This window comes from Terrapene carolina, unplaced genomic scaffold (genome assembly GCF_002925995.2).
Source record: "Terrapene carolina triunguis isolate 2854851 unplaced genomic scaffold, T_m_triunguis-2.0 Scaffold55, whole genome shotgun sequence".
Lineage (NCBI taxonomy): Eukaryota > Metazoa > Chordata > Testudines > Emydidae > Terrapene > Terrapene triunguis.
Window position 1 is genome coordinate 2,012,767 of NW_020664406.1, and position 23,788 is coordinate 2,036,554.

Consider the following 23,788-nt stretch of genomic DNA (forward strand, 5'->3'; position numbering starts at 1 on the left):
GTAGCCCACGAAAGCTTATGCTCTAATAAATTTGTTAGTCTCTAAGGCCTGGTCTACACTACGACTTTAATTCGGATTTAGCTGCGTTAATCCGAATTAACCCTTCACCCGTCCACACTACAGAGCCAGTTAATTCGAATTAAAGGGCACTTAAAATCGATTTCTGTACTCCACCTCGACGAGCGGAGTAGAGCCAAAATCGATTTTGTTAATTCGAATTAGGGTTAGTGTGGCCGCACACCACCGAATTAATGTGGTTAAATTAATGGGGTAGTGTGGCCGCACACCACCGAATTAATGTGGTTAAAAACCAAATTAATGTGCTTAATGTGGCCGCGCACAATCGAATTTATACAACCTGTTTCCCAAATTCGAATTATCTAAATTCGGATTAATCCCGTAGTGTAGACATACCCTAAGGTGCCACAAGTACTCCTGTTCTTTTTACTCTATGATATGTTTCTCTCCAGGCTTTTGTCCTGTTTGTTGGCATCCATTTCCTATAGGTGTAGCTGATGAGTTTCAGGGACCATATTTTCATGCTCTAGTCGATTCAGTGATTCTCTAGGCAGACCAGACAGTACTATGCCCACCTACAATGAGAAAATCAGAAAGTGTGATACTTTTCTGTCATCTGACCCACAACCAGTATCTGACCCACAACCAGGATCAAAATTTCATTTTATTTAAAAAAAATCAGCAATATATTGTATTCCATACATTCAGGGAATTATAATAACAATAGACTTCCAGCAATAACTTATTTGCAGTCTTTCTGGAATTGGTATTCTTTCACTATTCTATACAATATCACCTTTCATGACTGCAATGCCTGTGGCCATGGAACCTGCAGTATCCACAGTCAGGACATTAGTGGAAGACATGCAATTTAGTAGAAATTCCTGAGGGTCTGGGAAGTCTCTCAGAAGCATAAGGGTAGACGGGTATGGGTAATACTCTCAATATATTCACTATCACCTCAAAAAGGACGACTTTTTTTCTTCTTCTTCTCTCCCTAGGCTTTTATCCGCAAATGATACTGAATTTGTGTCTCAAGCCTTCTGAAGGAAAGGCAAGACCAGAACAGTAGGTTGACCAAAGCTTACGGACAAAGAAAAGGAATTAGAACTGAGAAGAGAACACCTCTTGATGCAAGTAAGTACTTCACACAGAAATTGAGCTTTCTACTACTCCTCTTCCTCAGCTATCAGCCATTTAGCATGAATATTCTTGCCTTCAGGAACACACTTTCTCAGCTGCTTCTTTTAAAATAGAAAACTAAGTCTGTTTTCATATTTGGAGGACCATGCCAGACTCCTGCCTTTGGCCTTCATATAGCGTTAATGATTTCTTCATCCCTAATACTTTATCAAAGGAAGTAATGGGATTCAGGGCAGTGGAGGTACATAGGTAAGGGACAGATTCTGCCACATTTACTCATGTTGATTTGTATCTTTCTCATCAAATGGTCCCATTAAAATCAAAGAAACTACTTGATGAATAAGTGACTCCTCAACATGAGAAAGGATAGCAGAATCTGGTTCTAAGTCAGAGGTGGGCCACATCCAGCCCATGGGAGTGTCCTGCCCAGCCCCCGAGCTCCTGGCCCGGGAGGCTAGCCCCCGACCCCTCCCCTACTGTCCTCCCCTCCCCCACCCCCCGCAGCCTCAGCTCACTCGCTCCGCCACCGGTGCAATGCTGTGGGCGGTGGGCTGTGAGCTCCTGGGACAGCGCAGCTTCAGAGCCTGGCCTGACCCAGTGATCTGTGCTGCGTGGTGGCGGCAGCGTGGCCCTGCTCCATCCGGGCGGCGCAGCTGAAGCGCCGCCAGCCACCAGTGCTCCAGGCAGCGTGGTAAGGGGGCAGGGAGGGGGGGGTTGGATGGGCCGGCTGGGGGCAGTCAGGGGCAGGGGTTCCAGGGGCAGTCAGGGAACAGGGAGAAGGGGTGGTGGGATGGGGCAGGGGACCTGGGGGGCCGTCAGGAATGAGAGGAGGGGTTGGATGGGGCGGTTGAGGTCTGGGGGCGGTCAGGGGACAGGGAGCGGGGTATGTGGATAGGGCAGGGTCCCAGAGGGGCCATCAGGGAACGGGGGGGTGGGGGCAGATAGGAGCTGGGACCGGGCCACGACCCTCTCGCCTAACCAGCCCTCCATACAATTTATGAAACCCAATGCGGCCCTCAGACCAAAAAGTTTGCCCGCCCCAATCAGTAAGTGATTGACTGACAAACCATAATAGATACAGCAGTTAGAATTTAATGTAGGATTCTCTAGGGAACATTGGAGAGAATTGAGACTTTCTGCTTCAGAAACATTGGGGTGTGGGGTATTTTTTTTCCCAAGTATGCTTCCAAGATCTATCTTGACATCAATTTTTGGCATTATACTTGTTTTGTTTTTCCTTGCTTCTTAGAATTTTTCTTACCTACAACTTACAATTTTATCTCTTTTGGAGATGCTGCCTTGTGATGGGTCTATGTTTTTTAGAATCTATAAAATCAGATGCAGAGTGAAAATAACCAATTCAAGATTTTTTGTAAAATTTTAATCCATGTTTACAATAAAAATTTTGTATTTCATTTTGAACTTTTTATTTTTATTTCTTGGGTCTGGAAGGGTATTTATAGTGCTTCCATCACTAAAGTTTCTAAGCACCATACTATATAGCTTATTGCTTTTTCTTTTGCTTTCATTGTAAAGCATATCTTTCTAGAAATGTTGGCATTCGTTCACTTTTATTTTAATTTATTAATGGCTGTCAGTGGGCACTGAGCCATTACAAACATAAAAGAAGACAGAGTCCCTTCCTTGTGGAGTTCATGATCTACAGATGGACAGATACAGCATACAGATCTCAAAATAGGTGGTGACCAGGAAATGGTCAAATATCTAATCTATATGGAAGTTATTTTAAATATGAAAAGCTACCTGTTTCTTACATTGGCACGTTAGCCTTGGTATCACGGAGGAAGTGCATTATGAACAGGGAGGGGGATGCTGCTTGGTGAAGAAAGATGGGGTGGGAATTTCTATATGTTTTTGCTGTTCGTGTTTACAGTATAGTTTATTCTCTTCCTTCCCCATCCAGTCCTTTTTTCAGGAAGGCCGGTGAAATCTAAACTCTCTCTCACTGTGGTATAGACATTTTATTCATGCATTTTTTTTTTTTTTAGTCAATTACTATAATATCCAAGCTATAATTAATGGAAAAATCCATTGGTTGAACTAAGACTTGCACTAAGGATAGGGAAACATACTTATTCTGATTTCTTTTCCCAGACTACCTGTGTAGTATTTTTTATTGATTTTAAATGAATACTGTTTAAAGCCTTACAAGGTCTGACTTCTCCTTATTAAAGTGATTTACTTTTTTTCCTTATTATCTCTTCTGTTCATTTGACCCTGGTCGTCTTATTGTTCTCACTTCTCATTTCAAAACCCCTGGTGATTGAGCCTGCAGGCTGTGTGTGGAAGTTGATTCTTAAACATCACAGACTGCAGTTCCCCAAATGGTTATAAAGAAAAAGCAAGAGGCAAATCTTACTCTTTAGCTCAGATTGTCCTAGTACATAAAGAAATGCAATGTTTATTGATTGTACTTGTATCATAGGGATCCCAAGGCATAATGACACTAAGTGCACTTCATTAATAATAAAGCATGTATTCTTTGATGTTATTTTCTGCTTTTCTTGGCCTACTGTATCTTTTGTCAGCCAGCAAGGGACATTTATTTTGGCTGGAAATGTGTTCTTTTTGTTTTTGTTTTGTCAAGAAAATGTCTCCAAGTACAGTTGCTTTTTTGTAAAGATAAGTATGTTGAGTTCCTCTCATATTTTTCACTAATGCTGGCATTGGAAGTAAATATTATTTTCTGGCATCTGGGGCCATAGAAGAGTTCTCTGAGATGATTAAAGTGTGTTGTTTCCTGGAAGCCTTTCAAGCAAAAGTTCTTCTAGGGTGTTTCATTCTCTGTGCTGTTCCTGGAGGAAGCAAATCAGTGTTATCAAGCCCTATAGGGTTTGATGCAGGACTAGCATTACGGACAAATAAGACAAGCATCTATTTTGGGAGTCTTGGAACTCATGGGTTAAGATGTATTATCTTTTCCAATAGCAGGTACAAAGGTAGAGGAAACTATTATTATTATTTGTATTGCAATTACTTCAGATTTTTCTACACCCTTTGACAGCAGGACCAGAAGGACAAATGACTTCTGGCCCTATTTCTTATAATCTTTCTCTGCTTTGGTTGGGACCTCACACATCACTGGGTTGGCCCCGCTTTGAGAAAACTAAGGAGATATAAGGCCACTTTAACATGTTAAGTTTGATAGTGTTCAAACATGTTTAAAAACAATATTGTCGTGACCATGCTATAACAATTTGAACTTGCATGGATGAATGAGACCACACTATGCTCTAGCCTTGACCTGTTATAGAACCAAAGTACAGTTGCTTCATGTAATTAGAACAAGACTTGGTCCCATTGATACAGGTAAGACCAATTCATATTATATCTTGGCCTGTGTTTAATAGTGTAGATGGAACTTTACTTTGAATAATTTTATAAAATGCCTGATGGACCTTTTCTCAACAGCGTAATTTCTAGCACCACGTTATGACTTCCACTTGGCAACTCTCTGATTTGAAGAAAATCATATTTCTTATTATAGTTTTTATCCTCCCTAGATAGGCCAGAAGTGTAATTCTGCAGTTTCTTTAATGCAAACATGACAAATATTTCAATAATCCAAACAGAATATTTATAACACTGCTACTCTATCTGTGGTAACCGTGTTTTCCCCATTAGAGTTTAAAACTGGGGAATATTTTATGGGAAATTGTTATATTTTGCTCATGGGAAATTGCTTACACAATGCATGAAGATATATTTTCTGAATTATTTTTAAAAAGTGAATATTAAGGCCCTGATCCTGCAATTTACAACATACAGGAAGACTCCTTAACTGGTTCAGAGCATTATTAAAGTCAATGGGGCTCTGTGGAGGTACAACCACCCGCCAACCTGTTGTAAATTGCAGGTTCTAATGAAATATGAACTGAATAGTTAAGAAATATGATAAATAAGTTTACTAAAAAGACTGAAATAAAAGAAAACAAACTGGAAATGTTCAGCAGTGGAATCTCATTTTGTTTTTATTTTGCCTTGTGAAGTTTTATATTGCCATGAGACTGACTTTATTGAAATAGATATTGTGATTATTCGAGCCTTGTTGACAGAGCCATTCTACTGCTTGTGAATCTTTATATGTTTCCAACTTCTGATACTGGTGGAAGGGAGTGGAATGAACTCTCAGTTGGAAAACCTGCCTTGCTTATCTCCTTATAATATACCATTGACTACTGCACTTTGGATTAATACATTTGCCCTTGTAAAGGTATTTTCTCTGCCTGGTTAGCAGTTTGGGATGGAATATGAATTACAGTAGAGACTCTTTAAATAGATCCACTTTGCTTCAGCATACTGTGTATATACACTATTTGTGTAAGTCATCAGGTTTGATTTTTCTCCTTGTGGAATGAAGAGCTCTTTATGCTTGTACCTCACATTAGAAGAAATGGAAGACAAATGCCTGAATTACTTGCATGTTGATGGGAGAAGACATACCTAGTATTGCATTAGTTTTCAATTCACTGAGTCAACAGAAAAGAGGCACACTATCAAAAATAGGGAATTATGCTAAAACACTAAAGCCTTCTTGTATTATGTTAAAAAAAGTCAAAGTAAATTTAATTTTAAAATTATGACTATATATTTGTTTAGTACAAGTTATGGGCACCGCTCTAAATGTTTCAGCTACATGGACTTCTATTAAGCAGAGGGTGAACCAACAGCATGTTAAAAACTAGGTGAGTCATACAGACTATCATAGCAACAACCATAGCTGGATGAACTTATGGGAATCATTCACGATTCCTAAGCAATAGTGTGTAGCTCATCTGCATCTTACTCAACATTGTTCCATAGCCTCATATACAGTGGGCTAGCAGCTGAGTTTAAAAACAGTGTTTAAACCTGGTTTCAGTATAATTAAGGCCTTCTTTAAAAAGTGTGTTAAAATCTAATGTTGGGCTGGATCACCTCTGCATGCAGAAATACTCACAGGAGAGGGTGTGATGAAGGGGTTTTTCCCATTGTTGTGTTGTGTGTATGTGAGTCTTACTGTTTTGCATGAATACTGCGTGTACCTCAGTTTCCTGGTGTATTACACCAATGCCTAGGTAGTGGGAATAAGGGTGTGTGACTTTTGCTGAGACCCCCAGGGGCAGGTGAGGCTGCTCAAGCTGCCTGCACGTAAGCAATGGACGGTGCCCTTCGTAACCTGAGAACCAGGAGGTGGACGCGACCAGGTGACACATTGCCCAGGAAGCAAGAAAAAGACTAGAAGAGAGGCAGTGGTCGTGTTGGAGGTTGGGCCACTGGAAGCGGGTCAGTATCCTGTTGGGAAGCCAGAGGGGGCACCCAGGGGGCACCAGGCCCTTGGTTCCCCCAAGATGGTCTTTGGTGAATGGTCCTGCTTTCTGTTCTAACAAGCTCTGTTCTACACTGTGTTCCTGTCAACTAATACACCTTCTGTTTTACATGCTGGCTGAGAGTCACTGCTGACTGCGAAGTTGGGGTGCAGGGCCCTTCCAGTTTCCCTAGGGGTCCCATCCAGGTGGACCCGCTGCGGGAAGTGCATGGTGAGAACAGGGGTGCTGAATGCTCTGATGTCAGATCCAAGAAGGCCATAGCCGAAAAGGCTTCTTGCCCTGGATAGCGTGCCCTGAGGGGTGTCATGCTACCCCAGAGGCCTGTCTGGCTTTATACAGAGCAGTTCCAGAGCATCGGACCTGTGACTCTGTGACAGAGGGCTAAGTAGGAGGAAAATACACCTCTACCCCAATATAATGCTGTCCTCGGGAGCCAAAGAATCTTACCGCGTTATAGGTGAAACCGCGTTATATCGAACTTGCTTTGATCCAACGGAGTGCGCAGCCCCGCCCCCCCCGGAGCGCTGCTTTACTGCGTTATATCCAAATTTGTGTTATATCAGGTCACGTTATATCGGAGTAGAGGTGTAGTGCAAGGTTCTTTCAGAATTTTCCTACCACTATTCTCTTTGCCATGAAATGAGGTTTCGGGGAAGCAGAGTTTGGAAGTCACTTCACCTTTTGTCATTGTGGATCTCAAGAATCTCTGATGAAAGCACTTGCCTCCTTCATGGAGACAGGAACCTTTAGGAACAGCTGCTTCTCTGCTAGTGCCTGTCTGTCTGGCAGCATTGTCCTTACTGCAGCTGCATAGCCATTGCCTTCTGTTTCTCTGAGTAGCTGCTGAAGAGGAGACCAAGAGTGACATAATACAGGATATAGCAGTATTATCTCCTTCTGAGTTTTTCACTTGCTGCTCTGGGTTCTTGGATGAAAGAAGCATTTCATCTGTTTTTCACCCTTGCCCCAGCTCCACCTCCAACCCTTTCTGGAGTTCCGGTTGACAGTCATCCATATATCATGAGGAGAGAGGAGACAATACAACAGAGAAGGCATTCTTTTCTCCTCAACATTTTTGATATTTTCCTGGAGTGCGGAAAGACGCACACTGGTCAGCCAAACTGTTTTATAAAGTTTTGTTGGAACTGTATTTAAACACCTTTTTTCAATTTAGATCATGGCCTACTGTAGATGGAATACAAGGTTTTAGACGACAACAACAACAACAACATCATCATTCCTGTCACGAGTTGACAATTGCTGTGCTTACATAGCTAAGAATCTTGCTTCATTTAAGAGACAACAGTGTTTTGGTATGAATTTCCTATGCTATGCTCATTAGGTTTTGACACTGTTTTCTGCTGGGTGGTAACAGATACTGGTGGTGCTGAATGCCTAAATAGAGATTTGACTAGAGTTTCAATGGGAGCCTTTGTGTTGACTTGAATAGGCATTGGTTCAGACCCTAAGGCTATGTCCACTACCACGGTAAGTCAACCTAAGTTATGCTACTCCAGCTATGTGAATAATGTAGCTGGAGTCGACGTAGCTTAGGTAGACTTACTGTCAACACTGCGCTGGGTTGATGGGAGATGCTCTCCCATCGACTTACCTTACTCCTCTCATTCCCAGTGGAGTGTACTGGAGTCAACAGGAGAGTGCTCTGCTGTCGATTTAGTGGGTCTTCACTAGACCTGCTAAATCGACTCCTGGTGCATTGATTACAGCAGCGTCGATCCCGTGGTAGTGTACACATTGCCTAAGTAACTAGGTAGCCATGTCAAGAACTGACGAACCCACAGAAATACAGCAATGAGAACTGAATCTCTCCTATTTTTAAGGTTCTGAAACTAGATGATGTCTTGATTCTTAACCTATGTCACCATTAATGAAAAATTAGTGTGAAGAAAAATTGAATAGATGATAGAATTCAATGGTGTTTTAAAAGTTTAATTGAGATAATAGGAGTCTTTTAATTGACTACAGTGGGCTTTGGATGAGGCCCTTATACATGTGATTTAATTAGGGGCAAGCTTTTGCTTTGCTGGTAAGTTTCTTTTCTGGTGGCCCAACTAAAGGTGAAAATACCATCTGTGTAGGTGGAATAATGGCTGGCAACTGTAAATGGAACATATTTATATTATATTATATTATATTTTATATTCCTATGATATTACAACATAACTAGAAATATCCTACGACTATGCCTACTTTAAATTTAGGTTAGTGTATGTCTACATCTATTTTTTGTATTGCTTGCTGATTAAATATTAACCAGGGAGACTATTAAGTCACATGTGGCAATATTTCACTGACACAAGGAGCTATTTTATGCTAAAGGACGGGGCAGCTAAACAATGTGACTTTATTCTGGACCACTTATTAATAGTTAGGAATTTTCCATACTGAACTTAGATCTGACCTCTCAAGAAAACAATAACTCCAAACCAAGAGACAGTTTCAAGATGCTGAAATGGTTCCCTGTTTTATTAACCTTATCCAAGAGCAAAGCAACAACATACATACTATAAACAGTAATGCTGACAGTTAAATATAACTTATACTGTGATGTTCTTGCCTAAGGGTAAAAAGGAAGTCCTCTAATACAAAATGCCCATTGTATTGTGTGTGCATTCACCAGGGAGCAGGTTACATTTATCCTGCATAGTGTTGTAATCTTTTTTTCTGTTTCTTATTTAGATTATCTTTAGCAACATAACACCACATTTGGAAGATGAGTAGTTTGGTTTGAATTAAGGAGACAACTTTTAAAAAAATCTTAACTGCCATATAGCATGGAACATATGCTATTTCTGAGGAAGACATTATCTTTCAAAATAAAAAGACATGCACACTAACCACTATGATATGTGAATGTCTATCATTTGCAGTGATTTGGGGGGGCATGTGATAACATAAAAATATTTTCACATGCTTTAGGACAGCGGTTCTCTCCAGGGGTCTGAGCCCCCCAGGGGCTGCAAGTAGGTTTCTGGGAGTCAGTCAAAATAAACCAGAGAGCAGGGCCAGCATTAGATTCACTGGGGCCCAGGGCAGAAAGCCAAATCCCGAGCTCTGCTGCCCTGCTGACGAGTAACTTAGCTTCATGGGGCCCCCTACAGCATGTGGGGCTGGGCAAGTGCTCTGCTTGCTACCCCCTAACGCTGGCCCTGGCTTTTAATTTACTGAAAAACAGTTGTTGTGGCACAGGTGGGCCAAGAAATTTTTATAGCATGTTGTGGGAGGGCCTCAGAAGGAAAAAGGTTGAAAACCCCTACTTTAGGGAACAATTCAGGACTAGCAGGAAAGATAGATTAGGTGACCTAATTGCTCTCTGCTTTCTCTGAATTCTGATTCATTAGCTTATATCGGTCCTAGTTCTGCATGTGCTTTTAGGAGGTGGGCAGGGCAGGCAAATTATTAATTTCTCACTTGCTTTTATGTTTTAATGCAAATTATGAACTTTTTAAAATTGAAAATTCTGTTTCTATCCAGTCATGGAGTAGAGAAGTAAGGGAGAACTTGAGTGCGTTCCTTCAGGCCAATGTTTGGGTGTCAGATGAGGATAAAGCAAAACAGCAATATATTGTTTAATTTAATTGTTTAATTCACTGGGGTTCTAGTAGCTGCTGAAGTGAGCTATAAGTATTACCTTGAGACCACCTTGAGGCAATGTGCCCAAATGGACAGGACAGTAGGAGTCAGGGGAGTTGTGTGCTAGTCTGGTCTCTGTCACTAACCTAATGTGTTACTTTGGCAAACTTTTTCACCTCCCCATGCTTTGGTTTCTCCAGCTGTGAGATGGAGATAACAGATGAGATTTTCAAAGGCACAAATGGAAGTTAGGCATCCAATTTCCATTGGGATAGGAGTCATGCACCTAACTGCCCTTTGTGCCTTTGAAAATTTTCCCCAATGATACTTACCTTCCTTTATAAAGTGCTTTGGGATTAACAGATGAAAATCACTGAATAACTGAAATATCTATTATTATTATGATTGTTACCTTAATTAGTTAATGGAACAAATTCAGTACAGCTTAAGCATTGGTTATTCCCCCTTTCAGAAAAGTAATTTGTCCCAGGTGGAAAAGTCATCCCTGTGGAGTTGCCCAGCTACCCCTCCTCGCCCCACCGTTTGTTTGTTTGTTTGCTTATTTATTGCGCCAAAATCTGAAACATTTTCAGGTTTGGGGTTTTCAATGAAAATCCAAACAATTGTAGTAAACTTTTGATGAAAATGAAAGCCATTTTGGGAGAAAAAACAAACAAAACCAACCACCCCACAAAAATCCATTTGTGACCTGCTCTTGTAGATAGAATGTTTGGTTGATGTGTGATTTAATTAATGGGACTTGTCCGCCCCTGGTACCTTTGCATCCTCTGGTGCCAACATGATATATCTGAGTTAGGGAACAAGGGCATACTCTTAATATTAACGTACTAAGAATGTGACCATGCATTACTGAAGTTAATGGGAGTTTTGACATTGATTTAAGCAGGAGAAGGCCCTAAACTTAACATTTTACCCAGAAAGCAGATGTATGGCTGATATTGGGAAAGGGAGCTCTAATAACCAGACACCTTTGTAGAACAAGACTACATATTGTAAGGATTTACTTTGCTGAGCTACTCAGGAAGACCTACGGGAACTCTAGCAGTAATTACGATTAGAAACATCCTTGCAGTGGTCATAAATATAATGGAAAGAGAGGGCATACAGTACATGCTTAAAGTCAGTGAAAAATCTATATGTGTCCAACACACACGAAAAATTTGTTGAAAAATACATTTATCTTTGTGGAAAAGCAACACCGTCATTCATTAAGATCAATGACGTTTATGGCCATCTTCTATGTGAGTGTCAGTTGCACAAGTGAAAACTGCTTGGGAGAAATATATAGTTTTAAATTGTACAATCAATTCTTCTAAGATTTATAGGAGGCAGGGAATGTAGAGAACTGCGTAACAATATATTCTTACGGACTCATTCTTCCCTTGGTTTGTACATGGTCCATCCTCCTTCATAAATGTGGCAGATTTCCTCAGCTGTGCATCCTATGTAGTAGTGCAGGGAATTACCATTAGTCTTTTGAACTGGCTAACCATATCCTCCTAAAATCATTTTGGAAATATAAATCCGAAGTTCTGTGTTTTAAAAAATAAAGTGTTGATGCTTCCTCCAGTTACTAATTATTATTGCTACTGATATGGTATGTGCTTCCAAATGTGAACTTATGGCATTATTGTACTTAAAGGAAATTGTTGTGAAGCCCTGCCTGACCCATATAAATATTTTAAACAAATAGATCTGCTGAAAGCATGTGAGTAGAGCTAAGGGAATTCTATTCTTTTATATTCTCATAATGAAGGAAGGAAATTTATTAGGGTTAGCCAGATGGGCACTACTAATTTTTGGCATTCAGAGATAAGTCTGCAACACCTCCAGGTGGCTCTACAAAAAATGATAACACCATGGCAGTGCTCCAATTTTATTTTTATTCCTCTCAGACTAGTTAGTCACCTGTCTTTATTCTCATTTAGACCCATCTGCTGGCTTTTTTTGCTGCTTGCCTAGGTTCTTTGGGTGCTCATCATTCTAAAGTCACCAAGGGGACCTCCACGGGAGACTAATGTAGAGTCTTTGTGTGCTTGGTGTTTATAGGACACATGGAGATCTTGTTTTTGTGTGATTCTCTATTCTGTTTCTGAGTTTATCTGCCCCAGATTGCCCTCGTGATGTCATGCACAATACTTAACTGCACTGAAATTCGTTCTTCAGATTTGCTTTCACCTTTTAGCTGGTGGTCACAAGACAGCAGGAAAATATCAGATTTTTCATTCAAAAGTGATGTACCACACATTATTTAAAGACACTTGTATAAGTCCATTTAACAATGCATTTCTTCTGTGAGGGAAAAAATCATGTTTATTAGGAAAATCTAATATTGTGAATGTGCAATATAGAACTATAGAATATATGATAGCTAATTGTGTAGCATCAACCCACACCTTTCTCAAAGTTGTGAGTCTGAATTTTTCAACCAAGTCAATAGTTCTTTCTCAGACAAAGTTTGATGCCTTTTCAATAAATAGTCCATAAAGTGGATTGTCTTGTTGACTCAATTTAGCATTGGGTTGACCTCTTAATCAGGGTTTATTATTCAAATATAACAGAAAATGTGAATTACCTATTTTTCTTCTTTTTTGAATTTTATTTATGAAGATCATTCTTTTAAACAGAAATCTTATAAACCTTGTTTTACAATTTAAATAAAAATACTTGGTATATATGCAAACACACAATTCTAAATTGGTCTGTGTAAATCCCTAATGTTGTATTGAGGAGGCTGGCTACAAGTCACTTTCTTCAACTTTGTGGTCTTAATCACATATTGGGATTGATGCTCTCCTACTCTTCTTCTCCCTCTTTTTTCATATCAGTTGATGATATCAGTTAGTCTTTCATTATCTCATGTTTAGGTCCAAATTTCTGTCCTAGATTTTTTACTAGATTGTCCTGAAAACTCTGTGTCTTATAAAAGTCCTACAGAACTGATCACTCATCTCCTAGTTCTTCTAGAATTACCATAGCAAGGTGGCGGAAGGGGAGTGACTCCCTTCAAACTATTGACTGATATGAAGAAATTTGAGAACTTTTGACTACTAAGGATGGAGAAACCCCTTCAACGATAGTCAAAATAAAACTTGAAATTCAGATATTAAAATAAGGAAAATAGATCGGAGGAAAAAGGATAAAAGCTTAATATTGCAGAAATTTTCAATGGGGAGATAACAGATTAAGTGCCTAATCTGTTCTATTTTTACTGAGTGCTAATTAGGATTTGGTATTATCCGTCAGATTTCTAGTCTGACTGTTTTTTGTAATAGTGCTTAATGTTTGGCAAAGCCAATCCTCCCTTTTGCCATGACCTTTGTAAAGTAGATTGCTTAACCCTGGGTTTCTTATTTTCCCAAATGAATTTGTTTCTCGAGGATTGCCATTATCTAAGAGACTCCCTGGACTAAAACCTGAAGTGTTTGGAAAAGGAAGTGATTTCATTTTAGTGAAAGTGAAGTCATTTTAACTGCTGCAGTTTTGCCCAACCATGAAATTTTATATTTTGACCTATTTTTCCAGATCTGTTTTGATTTTCTTAATCAAAGGAGTATAATTAATATTATATAAGTCTTGTGTGAATTACCTAGTTTCAGACAGGAATAACTGGAGCCATATAATGAGACTGTTATACTCTCCACACAAAAGGAAAAGGGAACTGTAATTAAATTGTCTGATTTCTTGTGACTGCATTAGTTTGTGTCCTGCTCCTGCACCCATTGAAATCAATGGGAGTTTTGCTATTGACTTCAGCAGGACAAGTGTTAATCTATTAGTTGCTTGCATATAACACAATTTATTTTGAAGTTTCTCTCAGACTCACTTCAGGTTGTGTGTGATGGTTGACTTACCCTGACTCTGTGTCTGAATGTCAGCATCTTAATTTCCTCTCTGTTGGTACCACAAAGTGTGCCCCCTCCACATGTTGCAGTGTAGGTCCTCTTTCTTGGGGCTGTTTATTGGAACATAATATAAAGGTACTCAGCACTTGACATTAGAGCAGGGTATCCCAGGACATTTTAGTTCTTCTTAAATCTTAATTTCCCTTGTGTCAAGAAGTCCATTTGCTCCCTTTCCCAAGCTTCCTTCCCAATTACCCTTGTGTCAGGGCTTTAGGTACTAGTTCTCTTGGGCTCCCAGCCATATGCACACACACGCTCTCTCTTATGCCTGTAATTTCTTTAGAACCTTGCCGAGAGATTCTGGAATGTCCTGCTCCTCCTGTTTCTCTCCTAAGTCTCCCAACAGCCCTTTCCTGGGCTCTTGCCCCCAGTTCCCTCTGGGCATCTCTCCTCGTCCCAGTTCAGACCTATGGAGAGCACTAAACCGGATCTTTCTCATCCCCTAGCCTCCCCAAAGTGAGCGACAGGCCTGCCTTTTGTTTCTTGCCTTGGTCATAGATAAGACATCTCCTGTCTTTTACACTGGTTACAAACAACTGCAGCCAGCAGAAGCGTTAACTCCTTCCATTCCACTCCAAGGATTGGGTCAATACACCTCACCACATTTGCTGTATTCAGTCACTCATTCTTCTCTTCATATGTATCCTGGTGTTTGTTTCTGCTGCAGTGTTTTAACAAATAGCCATTGTCAGCAGTGCAGAAATGGCTATTGTAAATGTCAGAAGACAGGTTTGAAGAGATAAAGGGTTCAGTGGAATTACAGTTCTACAGGTTTTTGTTTTGTTTTTTTAACAGTAGGATAATGCCTACCTAGGGGCTTATACTAACAGTAGATCACTGTAATCTGTTCAATCAGCAGTGGCTTGAGACCCTTGGGAACTGATGTAAACCGTAGTAAGTTGTCAGCAGTTACAGCTACTGGGTAATCAAGTATGAAATTTATAGATATTTACCTTTTAGAGGGTTTTTGTTGTGTTTTTGCAACTTTTCTGCAGACCAATTTGTCCTCGGTGAATGATGTATTCTACCTGTGAACTCCTAATAACGGCGTCTTTCTCTGCAAAGTCGTTCTGTTTGAATGCTTTGCAGAGTCTTATGTTGTGTGAGAGTTTAAACTATGGTAAATAGACTTCAGCATTGACTGCAATGGTATATCATTTGTGGTGGAAAACCATATCAATTTAGTTGTACTCAGCTTGATCTCCAGTGGCATTTTTCTCAATGTCAGTGCAAACAAATTACCGTACATTTTCCCTTGCCTCCAAGAAAAACTTCCATAAAGAGAGAAATGTTAAATGAGCCCAGGCTTAAACATTAAAGCTCTGAACCTGCGAACACCTATATATGTGCTTAACTTTAAGCATGTGAATAGTTCCACTGATATCAGTGGGACTACTCAAGCATATACCTACGTATTTCAGGATTGGGTCTTAAATGAGTCTGTATTTCATTAGTTTGCTGTAAGTTCTTCTATCGTGTTTGCTAAGGCCTTGGCTACACTTGCAAGTTAGAGCGCATTAAATCAGCCCCGGGCTCCCTAACTCCTGAGGTGTCCACACTGGCAAGACACTTAGAGCGCCTGGACTCTGCAGCTGGAGCGCTCCTGGTAATTCCCCTCCACAAGAAGCATAAAGCTTTCTGTGCCCTGGCTGAAACGCCTGGGTGTCAGTGTGGACGACATGTTGCATTACTGCACTGTGATTGGCCTCCGGAAACATCCCATAATCCCTTGAAGTCAAGTGGCCACTCTGGTCATTGTTTTGAACTCGGCTGCAGGCATGCGGATATCCCCTTTCAAAGCTCTGTTTCTGACAGCCGGCATGCTTATCTGCTGCGGGACAAAGCAAACCATTACTGTGGAATGCTGCTGCTGCTGAGGAAGGTGTGTGGGGGGGGGGGAGGAGAGGGGGCTGATTTCGGGGTTTCCCCTGCTCCTGTCCGAACTTACAAGACAGCATGCTGACACACTCTCTGCCCCCCAAAACACAGTCTCTCCCGCCACATAAACGCAACACACTCCCTCTCACACTCCACACACACCCCTTTGAAAAGCACGCTGCAGCCACTTGCACACTGGGATAGCTACCACAATGCACTGCTCTCTGTGGTATTGCAAGAGCTGCTAATGTGGCCATGCCACTGGTCTTTCAGCTGACAGTGTAAACACATGGCAGCGCTTTCCCTGCTGCTGTCTCCGAGGGCAGGTTTAACTCCTGGCGCTCTACATCTGCAAGTGTAGCCGTGCCCTAAGTATTCCCGCCTGCTTGTAAACTGTGGAGAAGTTTGGATTCAGACTTTATGACTTGCCTCTACCTCTGTAATGGGTCTGAACTAGAATCATGACATGAATCTTTGAGAACATTTAGTTTTTTATTTACATCTGAGCTTTGCAGCCTATAACTCTAGTAAGAATCACATCTTATTTTTCACTTCATCAAGTGATCCAGCCTCTGTCATCCAGTCCAGCTTCTGGCAATCAGATGTTTAGGGACACCCAGAGCATGGGATTGCACCCCTAGCCATCTTGGCTAATAGCTGTTGATGGAGCTAACCTCCATGAAATTATCTAATTCTCTTTTGAATCCAGTTATACTTTTGGCCTTCACAACATCCCTTGGCAATGAGTTCCACCAGTTGACTGTGTGTTGTGTGAAGAAGTACTTCCTTATGTTTGTTTTAAACCTGCTGCATATTAATTTCATTTAGTGACTCCTAGCTCATGTGTTATGTAAAGAGGTAAATAACACTTCCTTATTCAGTTTCTCTGCCCCATTGATGATTTTATAGTTCTCTATCATATCTCCCCTCAGTCATCTCTTTTCCAAGATGAACAGTCCCAGTCTTTATAATCTCTCCTCATATGGAAGCTGTTCCATTCCCCTAATCATTTTTGTTGCACTTCTCTGTACTTTTTCCAATTTTAATATATCTTTTTTGAGATGAGGTGACCAGAACTGCACACAGTGTTCAAGGTGTGGGTGTACAATGGATTTATATAGTGGCATTATGATATTTTCTGTCTTATTATCTATCCCTTTCCTAATGATTCCTAACATTCTGTTTGCTTATTTGCCTGCTGCTACACATTGAGCAGATGTTTTCAGAGAACTAGCCACGATGACTCCAACGTCTCTTTCTTGAGTGTAACAGCTAATTTAGAACCCATCATTTTGTATGTATAGTTGGGATTATGTTTTCCAATATGCATTACTTAGCATTTATCAACATTGAATTTCATCTGCCATTTTCTTGCCCAGTTACCCAGTTTAGTGAGACCTCTTTGTAACTCTTCACAGCCAGCTTTGAACCCAGCTATCTTGAGTAATTTAGTATCATCTGCAAACTTTCCACCTTACTATGTATCCTTTTTTTCCAGATTATTTATGAAGATGTTGAACAGCACTGGTCCGGGAGGTGGGGGGCACTATTTACCTCTCTCCACTGTGAAAACCGACCATTTATTTCTGTCCTTTGTTTCCTATCTTTTAACCAGTTACTGATCCATGGGAGGACCTTCCCTCTTATCCCATGACTGCTTAGTTTGCTTATGAGCCTTTGCTGAGGAACCTTGTCAGAGGTTTTCTGAAAGTCCAAGTACACAGCCTTATGTCTAGTGATTGATATTGCTGACTGCTGTAAATTGTAATTCCTATTTATTCTTCAAGGCAAGGTCCCATTTCAGGAAAGTATCCCAAATTTACAAACTCCAAGCATTCAAAAATCATCAGTCAGGCCCCTAAAAATCATGAGATTTAAAAAATAATACATTTTGGGTCGTCTTATTTGCCTTCTGCTTTTTGAATATTTAGGGTTCATAATTCAAGCCTTTCTTCACAACGCTGAGGGCCAGAACTTTGTTTAAAAAAAACAACAGACTTAAGCTGAGATTCTCATGTTATCCCGTAACTCCAGGAGCTGGGGATTTAAGTAAAACACCAAATATTATGAGACTCTCAGTAAAATCGTGAGAGCTGGCAACACAGGAAGCACATAAACATGTGCTGAAATTCAAGCTTGTGCTGGATTGAGTTAATTATGTGCTTAAGTCAGGCCTGCACAACTCGTAAAGCGGCGAGGGCCATATTACTCCAAAGAAAACAGCTGAGGGCCGTAACCCCCTGAGCGCCGCCAAACCCCCCCCCAGTGCCGCCCACCCCACGGAAACAACCCCCCCAGCACTGCCGAAACACCGCCCCTCCCCCCCCCCGCACCACCTGCCCAGCGGAAACAAACCCTCCTTCCCCAGCGCCGCCCCACCGAAACAGCAGTATTGAACCTCGGTAATATGTTATAGCAGGCCCCTAAGGTAGTATAATTAAGGTAAAAGAAAAATGTCTTTTTGCTAGAAGTAGAATAAGATCTTCCCCCCACTTTGTAATCAATTGCCCTGTTGAATGAATGAGGTATGAATGAGGAAGGCGTGGAAGGCAGGCACCTCCAGACAGCTGCAACCCTTGGAGAGGGCAGGACTGGCTCTAGGATTTTTGCCGCCCCAAGCAAAAAAATTTTTGGCCGCCTCCCCTTTCTTTTTCGTGCCCCTCTGCCTCCGGCCCCACCCCAACTCCACCCCTTCCGAACCCCTTCCCCAAATCCCCAGCACCGCCTCCTCCCCCGGTGTGCTGCATTTCTCCCCCCACATTGCTTCCTGCGGGCCCCCCGTGACCTCCTGCCCTAGCTCACCTCCACTCCGCCTGCTCTCCCGGGCGTACCGCCACTCCGCTTCTCCCCCCTCCCTCTCAGGCGAGGGTGGGCGGAGAAGTGGAGCAGCGGCGCGTTCAGGGGAGCAGGTGGAGCAGAGGTGAGCTAGGGTGGGGGGGCGCAGGAGGTAACAGGGGGGGTAGAGGAACCACTCCCCGCTCCAGCTCACCTCCGCCACCTCCCCCGAGCGCCCTGCCGCTTGGCTTTTCCTCCCTCCCAGCCTTGCTGTGCGCCTGGGAGGGAGGGGGGAGAAGCGGAGTGGCAGCTGTGTGCTCAGGGGAGCAGGCGGAAGCAGAGCGGAGGCGAGCTGGGGCGGCGAGGGCACTTTTTCCCCCATGCCCCGGAGTCGGCACCTATGATGGCTGGCGCCAGAATGCCGCCCCTAGAAATGTGCCGCCCCAAGCACCTGCTTGTTTTGCTGGTGCCTGGAGCCGGCCCTGGGAGAGGGGATGGGAGCCAGACCAGATCAGTAAAACAGGTCAGCCACCAACTCACCACTGGCCTCCTCAGCCCCCCTTCCCCGGCTCGCCTACTCACCCCCTGCCACTGCCTGCTCGCTCGCCTCCTCAGCCCCCCACCCCTCCGGCTCGCCGGCTCACCTGCCCCCCCGCCACTGCCCCCCCCGCTCGCCTACTCAGCCCTCCACCCGCCCGGCTCGCCTACTCATTCCCCGCCACTGCCCGCCCGCTCGCCTACTCAGCTCCCCTCCTTCACCCACCGCTTTCCTACTCACCCCCCCCCACGGGCCGCACAGTGAGCCCACGCGGGCCACATGCGGCCCCTGGGCCGCATGTTGTGCAGGTCTGGCTTAAATATTTTTCTGAATCAGCTCCCACTTCATTTTCTGCTCCTCCAGTGAGACCTCCAGCAAAAACAGAGAAGGCAAACATTTATATTCCTGATATTTCTAAGGTTTAAAAAAAGTGGTAGGAAAAAACCTCTTTAAAAAAATACTTTTCTGTAGAGAAGAAGCAGCAAAAAAGGGCCCCAAACCAATTGATTTTTCTTACCTTTAAAGTTCACCTTCTATCAAAATCTTGTGTGTGTCAGCACTCTTTGTAGTTCTATAACTTTAGAGGTACTTTCTCTGAAATAATTAGTAACAGTTTATGGGGTACATGCACAGCTACTTAAACATGTGTATTATAATGTAAAACACTGCTATTAAAGTTTATGGTGTGAAGATAAAATGGGTTGTATGGTTTTCAATTCACTTTTTGAAGTGTTAAAGCATTACAGCTTTTGTACCTCCCATGTGAGAGGTGAAAAATGAAAACCTGTTCATTAGACATGGATATTATTTAAGAATGAGAAGTAACTGCACATTCTCATTTCTTCTGAAATCACTGATTGCTTGCAGATTTTTCATAGTTTGTTGAATGACAAAAGGAACAAGAATTAAGCTGGAACTGCAAGGTAGGTAGTGAAGCAAACCAAAGTAGGTCTTATGACACTGGGAGAATAGACGGAGTAGTGTGAAGTTCACTCTAGTTATGGGATATATGTGATACCTATTTAAGGGCTGACTGGGGAGGGAGGACAATAACAACAAAAGTTAATCTGGAAACGATGTCTTGCCCTCAAGGTGAGAACGGCCAATGAGTGTGTTCTGGTGATGTCTTGTTTCTAATTTGTTTTTTCAGTGAGTGCATTGTCACTTAATGAATAGTTTTAGATAGGAATTCAGTAGAATCGGGTAAAAAACCCTTATTTAGATGCCCTGAACACCTTCCTGATCCCACGCATCTCATTCACCCTAAGAGGATCCACTGTGGCGAAGGTGCCCCTCAACAAGGCAGACAAGATCGTCCGGAAGCTGGTGAAGAAGTGGCTGTTCCTTCCCCAGAGAGCTAGCAACGAGCTGGTCTACATCGCCCACAGGCACAGCGGCGCCAACGTCCCCCGCATGGGTGACCTGTGCGACGTCGCGGTTATCACCCACGCCTTCCGCCTGCTGACATGTCCCGAGGAGCTGGGAGTCCGGGTGCCGCACATCAGGTCCGACGACAACACCATTGTCACCCCGAGCGCCAGGGGCTTGCTGGAGAGGACTCTGAAGGCTGCCATCCACTCGCTGTACGTGGAAACCCTGAAGCGTAAACCAGACCAGGGTAAAGCCTTTGAGTTGACCAGCAAGTGGGACACCAGCAACCACTTCCTCGCTCAACAGAGCTGTCCGCCACGGGAACCGAGACAAGCGTTGCAGGAAGTGCGGCTACTCCAACGAGACCCTGCCCCACGTCCTGTGCAGCTGCAAACCCCACTCCAGAGCCTGGCAGCTGCGCCACAACGCCATCCAGAACCGCCTGGTGAAAGCCATCGCGCCACGCCTGGGGGAGATCTCCGTGAACTGCACCATCCCCGGTACCGACAGCCAGCTACGAGGCCCAGAAAAAGATCATCCTCGTCGACGTCACGGTCTCCTTTGAGAACTGGACCCCGGTATTTCGCGAAGCCCGAGCTCGTAAGCTGGAAAAGTACGCCCCCCTGGCTGACACCCTGAGAGCGAAGGGCTACGAGGTGCAGATGGACGCCCTGATTGTCGGAGCCCTGGGCGCCTGGGACCCCTGCAATGAGCGTGTGCTGTGGACCTGCGGGATCAGTCGACGCTATGCACAGCTCATGCGGCGCCTCATGGTCTCAGACGCCATCCGATGGTCCAGGGACATCTACATCGAGCACATCACCGGCCACCGACAGTACCAGGAGGCGTGAGCCAGAGTGACATCGTTCTCCCACTACAAGAAAGGGACCAAGTGACCTTCTCCGTTGGATCATATGAACTGGAACCATAACCTCCCTGAACATTAAATCTCACCAAATGAGGGTCAATCCATCCTCATCATCATATCCACTCATTATACTCCACACCCGAACATAGCCACTCTATGAACTTCATACCGTCATATCTCAATGCCTGTACTTTGACCCATCAACCTTTTACCCCCAATCGGGGATATTGCAGATTATGCATTCCTTATGCCACCTGATCTTAAACCAAACTTTGCACCCTCAATAATCTGTACGTTATCCCCTGATAACCAGAAACTTCTATGCTCAAACTCTGTTCACTTTTTTTAACATCATCTTAATAAAATTTTTAATTCTAGAATGAAGGGCTCAGTCCTGCAAGGTGCTGAGCACTCTGGTCCTGATCCAGCCAGCAGCTTAAATATGTGCTTAATTTAAAACACAATGGGACTACTCCCATGCTTAAATGATTCAGTGCCACAGTGCTCGACATTTCAAAAAGGAGGAACGAGGAAGTGGCAGAAAGTAGAGGGAAAAGAAGACCCTACACAATGTTTGAGTGGATAGTAAAGAAGGTCATCGGGGAAAGAGGGTAATTTGGGTAAAGTGGACCACAGAGAGAGAGAGAGAGAAGTTTAGCAAAGTGATGATGCTAGCTGTGTGAGGAAATTGTGAGTTGTGTGTGTGCTTACTGGCTAGTGAGGAAGGAAAATTATGAAACGCACATAAATTTAAAACTTTGAAGAGAAAAGAAATGATAAAAGAAGAGAAACAGGTAAAACTTAAATGAGAATTTGATTACTAAAAAGATTCTAGGGGAAAAACTGGGTGGAGATGCACTTAAATGTGTCTGTGGAAGAATATATAATAAAGATATAGGGAGAGAGAATAAAATAAAAAGGAGGTAGCATAGAAAGTGTGTTTGTTTTTACTTTGTAGAAAGTCTGGTAGAAATAAATGAGGACTCTGTTTATCTCCCTGTCGTGCAATGTTGGGTTTTCTTCATTCGTATTCACACTTCTGGCACTGTTTGCTGACACTCTCTGGATGGAGGTGGGGATGGGGGCACTAGCATGATGAGCTTTTTTTTTTTCCTTAACGTGACTCAAGATTTACATTCTATATGGCAGTTTTCTATGACAACGTGTTGGCATCTACGTAGGTGGTGTTTGAGTTAGTATTTATTTAAACATTTAAATGAAGACACCAGATACAGCCATGGAGAAAATGGTATATTATCCCTCATTGGAAACAGGTGGTCAGTTACTTGAGTGCATATCCTACAGCTCCTTTTTAAACCATAAGGAATGGTGACCACAGGTCAAGGCATTTTGTGGGAAGATGAATCGTGGTTGGATTACAAAATCTGTGACTTGACCTTTGTTTATGAGTATGCCACAAAGGCCGGGCATGGTGGTTAGAGGTACTTCAGGCCCTTGGTTCCACACTGTTCTTAAGTAATCTAGCACAGTTTAACGTCACCACAACCATTCTCTGGTTAAGCAGCATGAATACAACCCTGAGGAAAACTTTAATTCCATGCCTGATCTGGCAGCAATTGCAACTGCTGAGCGTTGTAAGGGCTCACCTCTGTGTATAGGAACCGAGTGCACCATGGCAGTATTTGTGGCTTGTTATATGCAGGATTCTGAGTCCAGAATTGGAAATTGATTCAGTCCATTATTTTGTTTTTCTTCTCTTAACTTAAAATATTTACTAGGCAGTAGTCATGTTAAAGGAACATTACAAGGGATGGAGTTAACTAGCTCAGAGCTACCCCTTTAAACACTGTATTGTAAAACTTCCAGAAGTCCACATAACATATGGCATTATCACTTTAGTCTTTAGTACACCGTGGGCACAAGCTTCTTCTTTTCACTTTTGGATTAGATTAAATATAACGTTGCACATGCTTGCATCAGCCAGGCATGATTATTTCCAGAGTAAATGATGGCAAGCAGAAAAGGTTGAATCCTGAATTACCACTGTGACAGGCTGGAACCCTGGGACATCACCTGGTGTGCTGGGATGCCACTGAGTCAGACTATTCTGCCAGGCTGGGTCCCCTTTACCAGGCTTTGCTGGATTAGGCTCCCCAGCCTTTTCCAGCCAAGCACACAGGTAGGGCCACACCCAGCTGCAGAGAGAGACAGAGATCCGCTCTGGGAAGATGTCCACCCCTCCTTGGAGTACAAACCAAAAATTATATGAAATTCGCCTCTTCCCTCAATGTGGAGGAGGGTGTACACAACTTCTTGCCTCCCCAGTTAAAAATCACATAAACTGGGTTATATTGTAAACCAGAAATAAATGTATTAACTATAACAG

At 42.7% G+C, this 23,788-nt stretch overlaps 1 protein-coding gene across 1 annotated transcript in view; it reads left to right on the plus strand.

Annotated features, from left to right (window-relative positions):
- The window catches only part of LOC112118941 (phenylalanine--tRNA ligase, mitochondrial), a 377,335-nt gene that overhangs the window by 8,147 nt on the left and 345,400 nt on the right, over positions 1 to 23,788 (plus strand). Inside the window, exon 2 of the mRNA XM_026658826.1 lies at positions 1,020 to 1,155. Within this exon, the coding sequence (XP_026514611.1) occupies positions 1,150 to 1,155 (6 nt within the window). The 5' untranslated portion in view covers positions 1,020 to 1,149. The remainder of the gene's footprint in view (positions 1 to 1,019; positions 1,156 to 23,788) is intronic.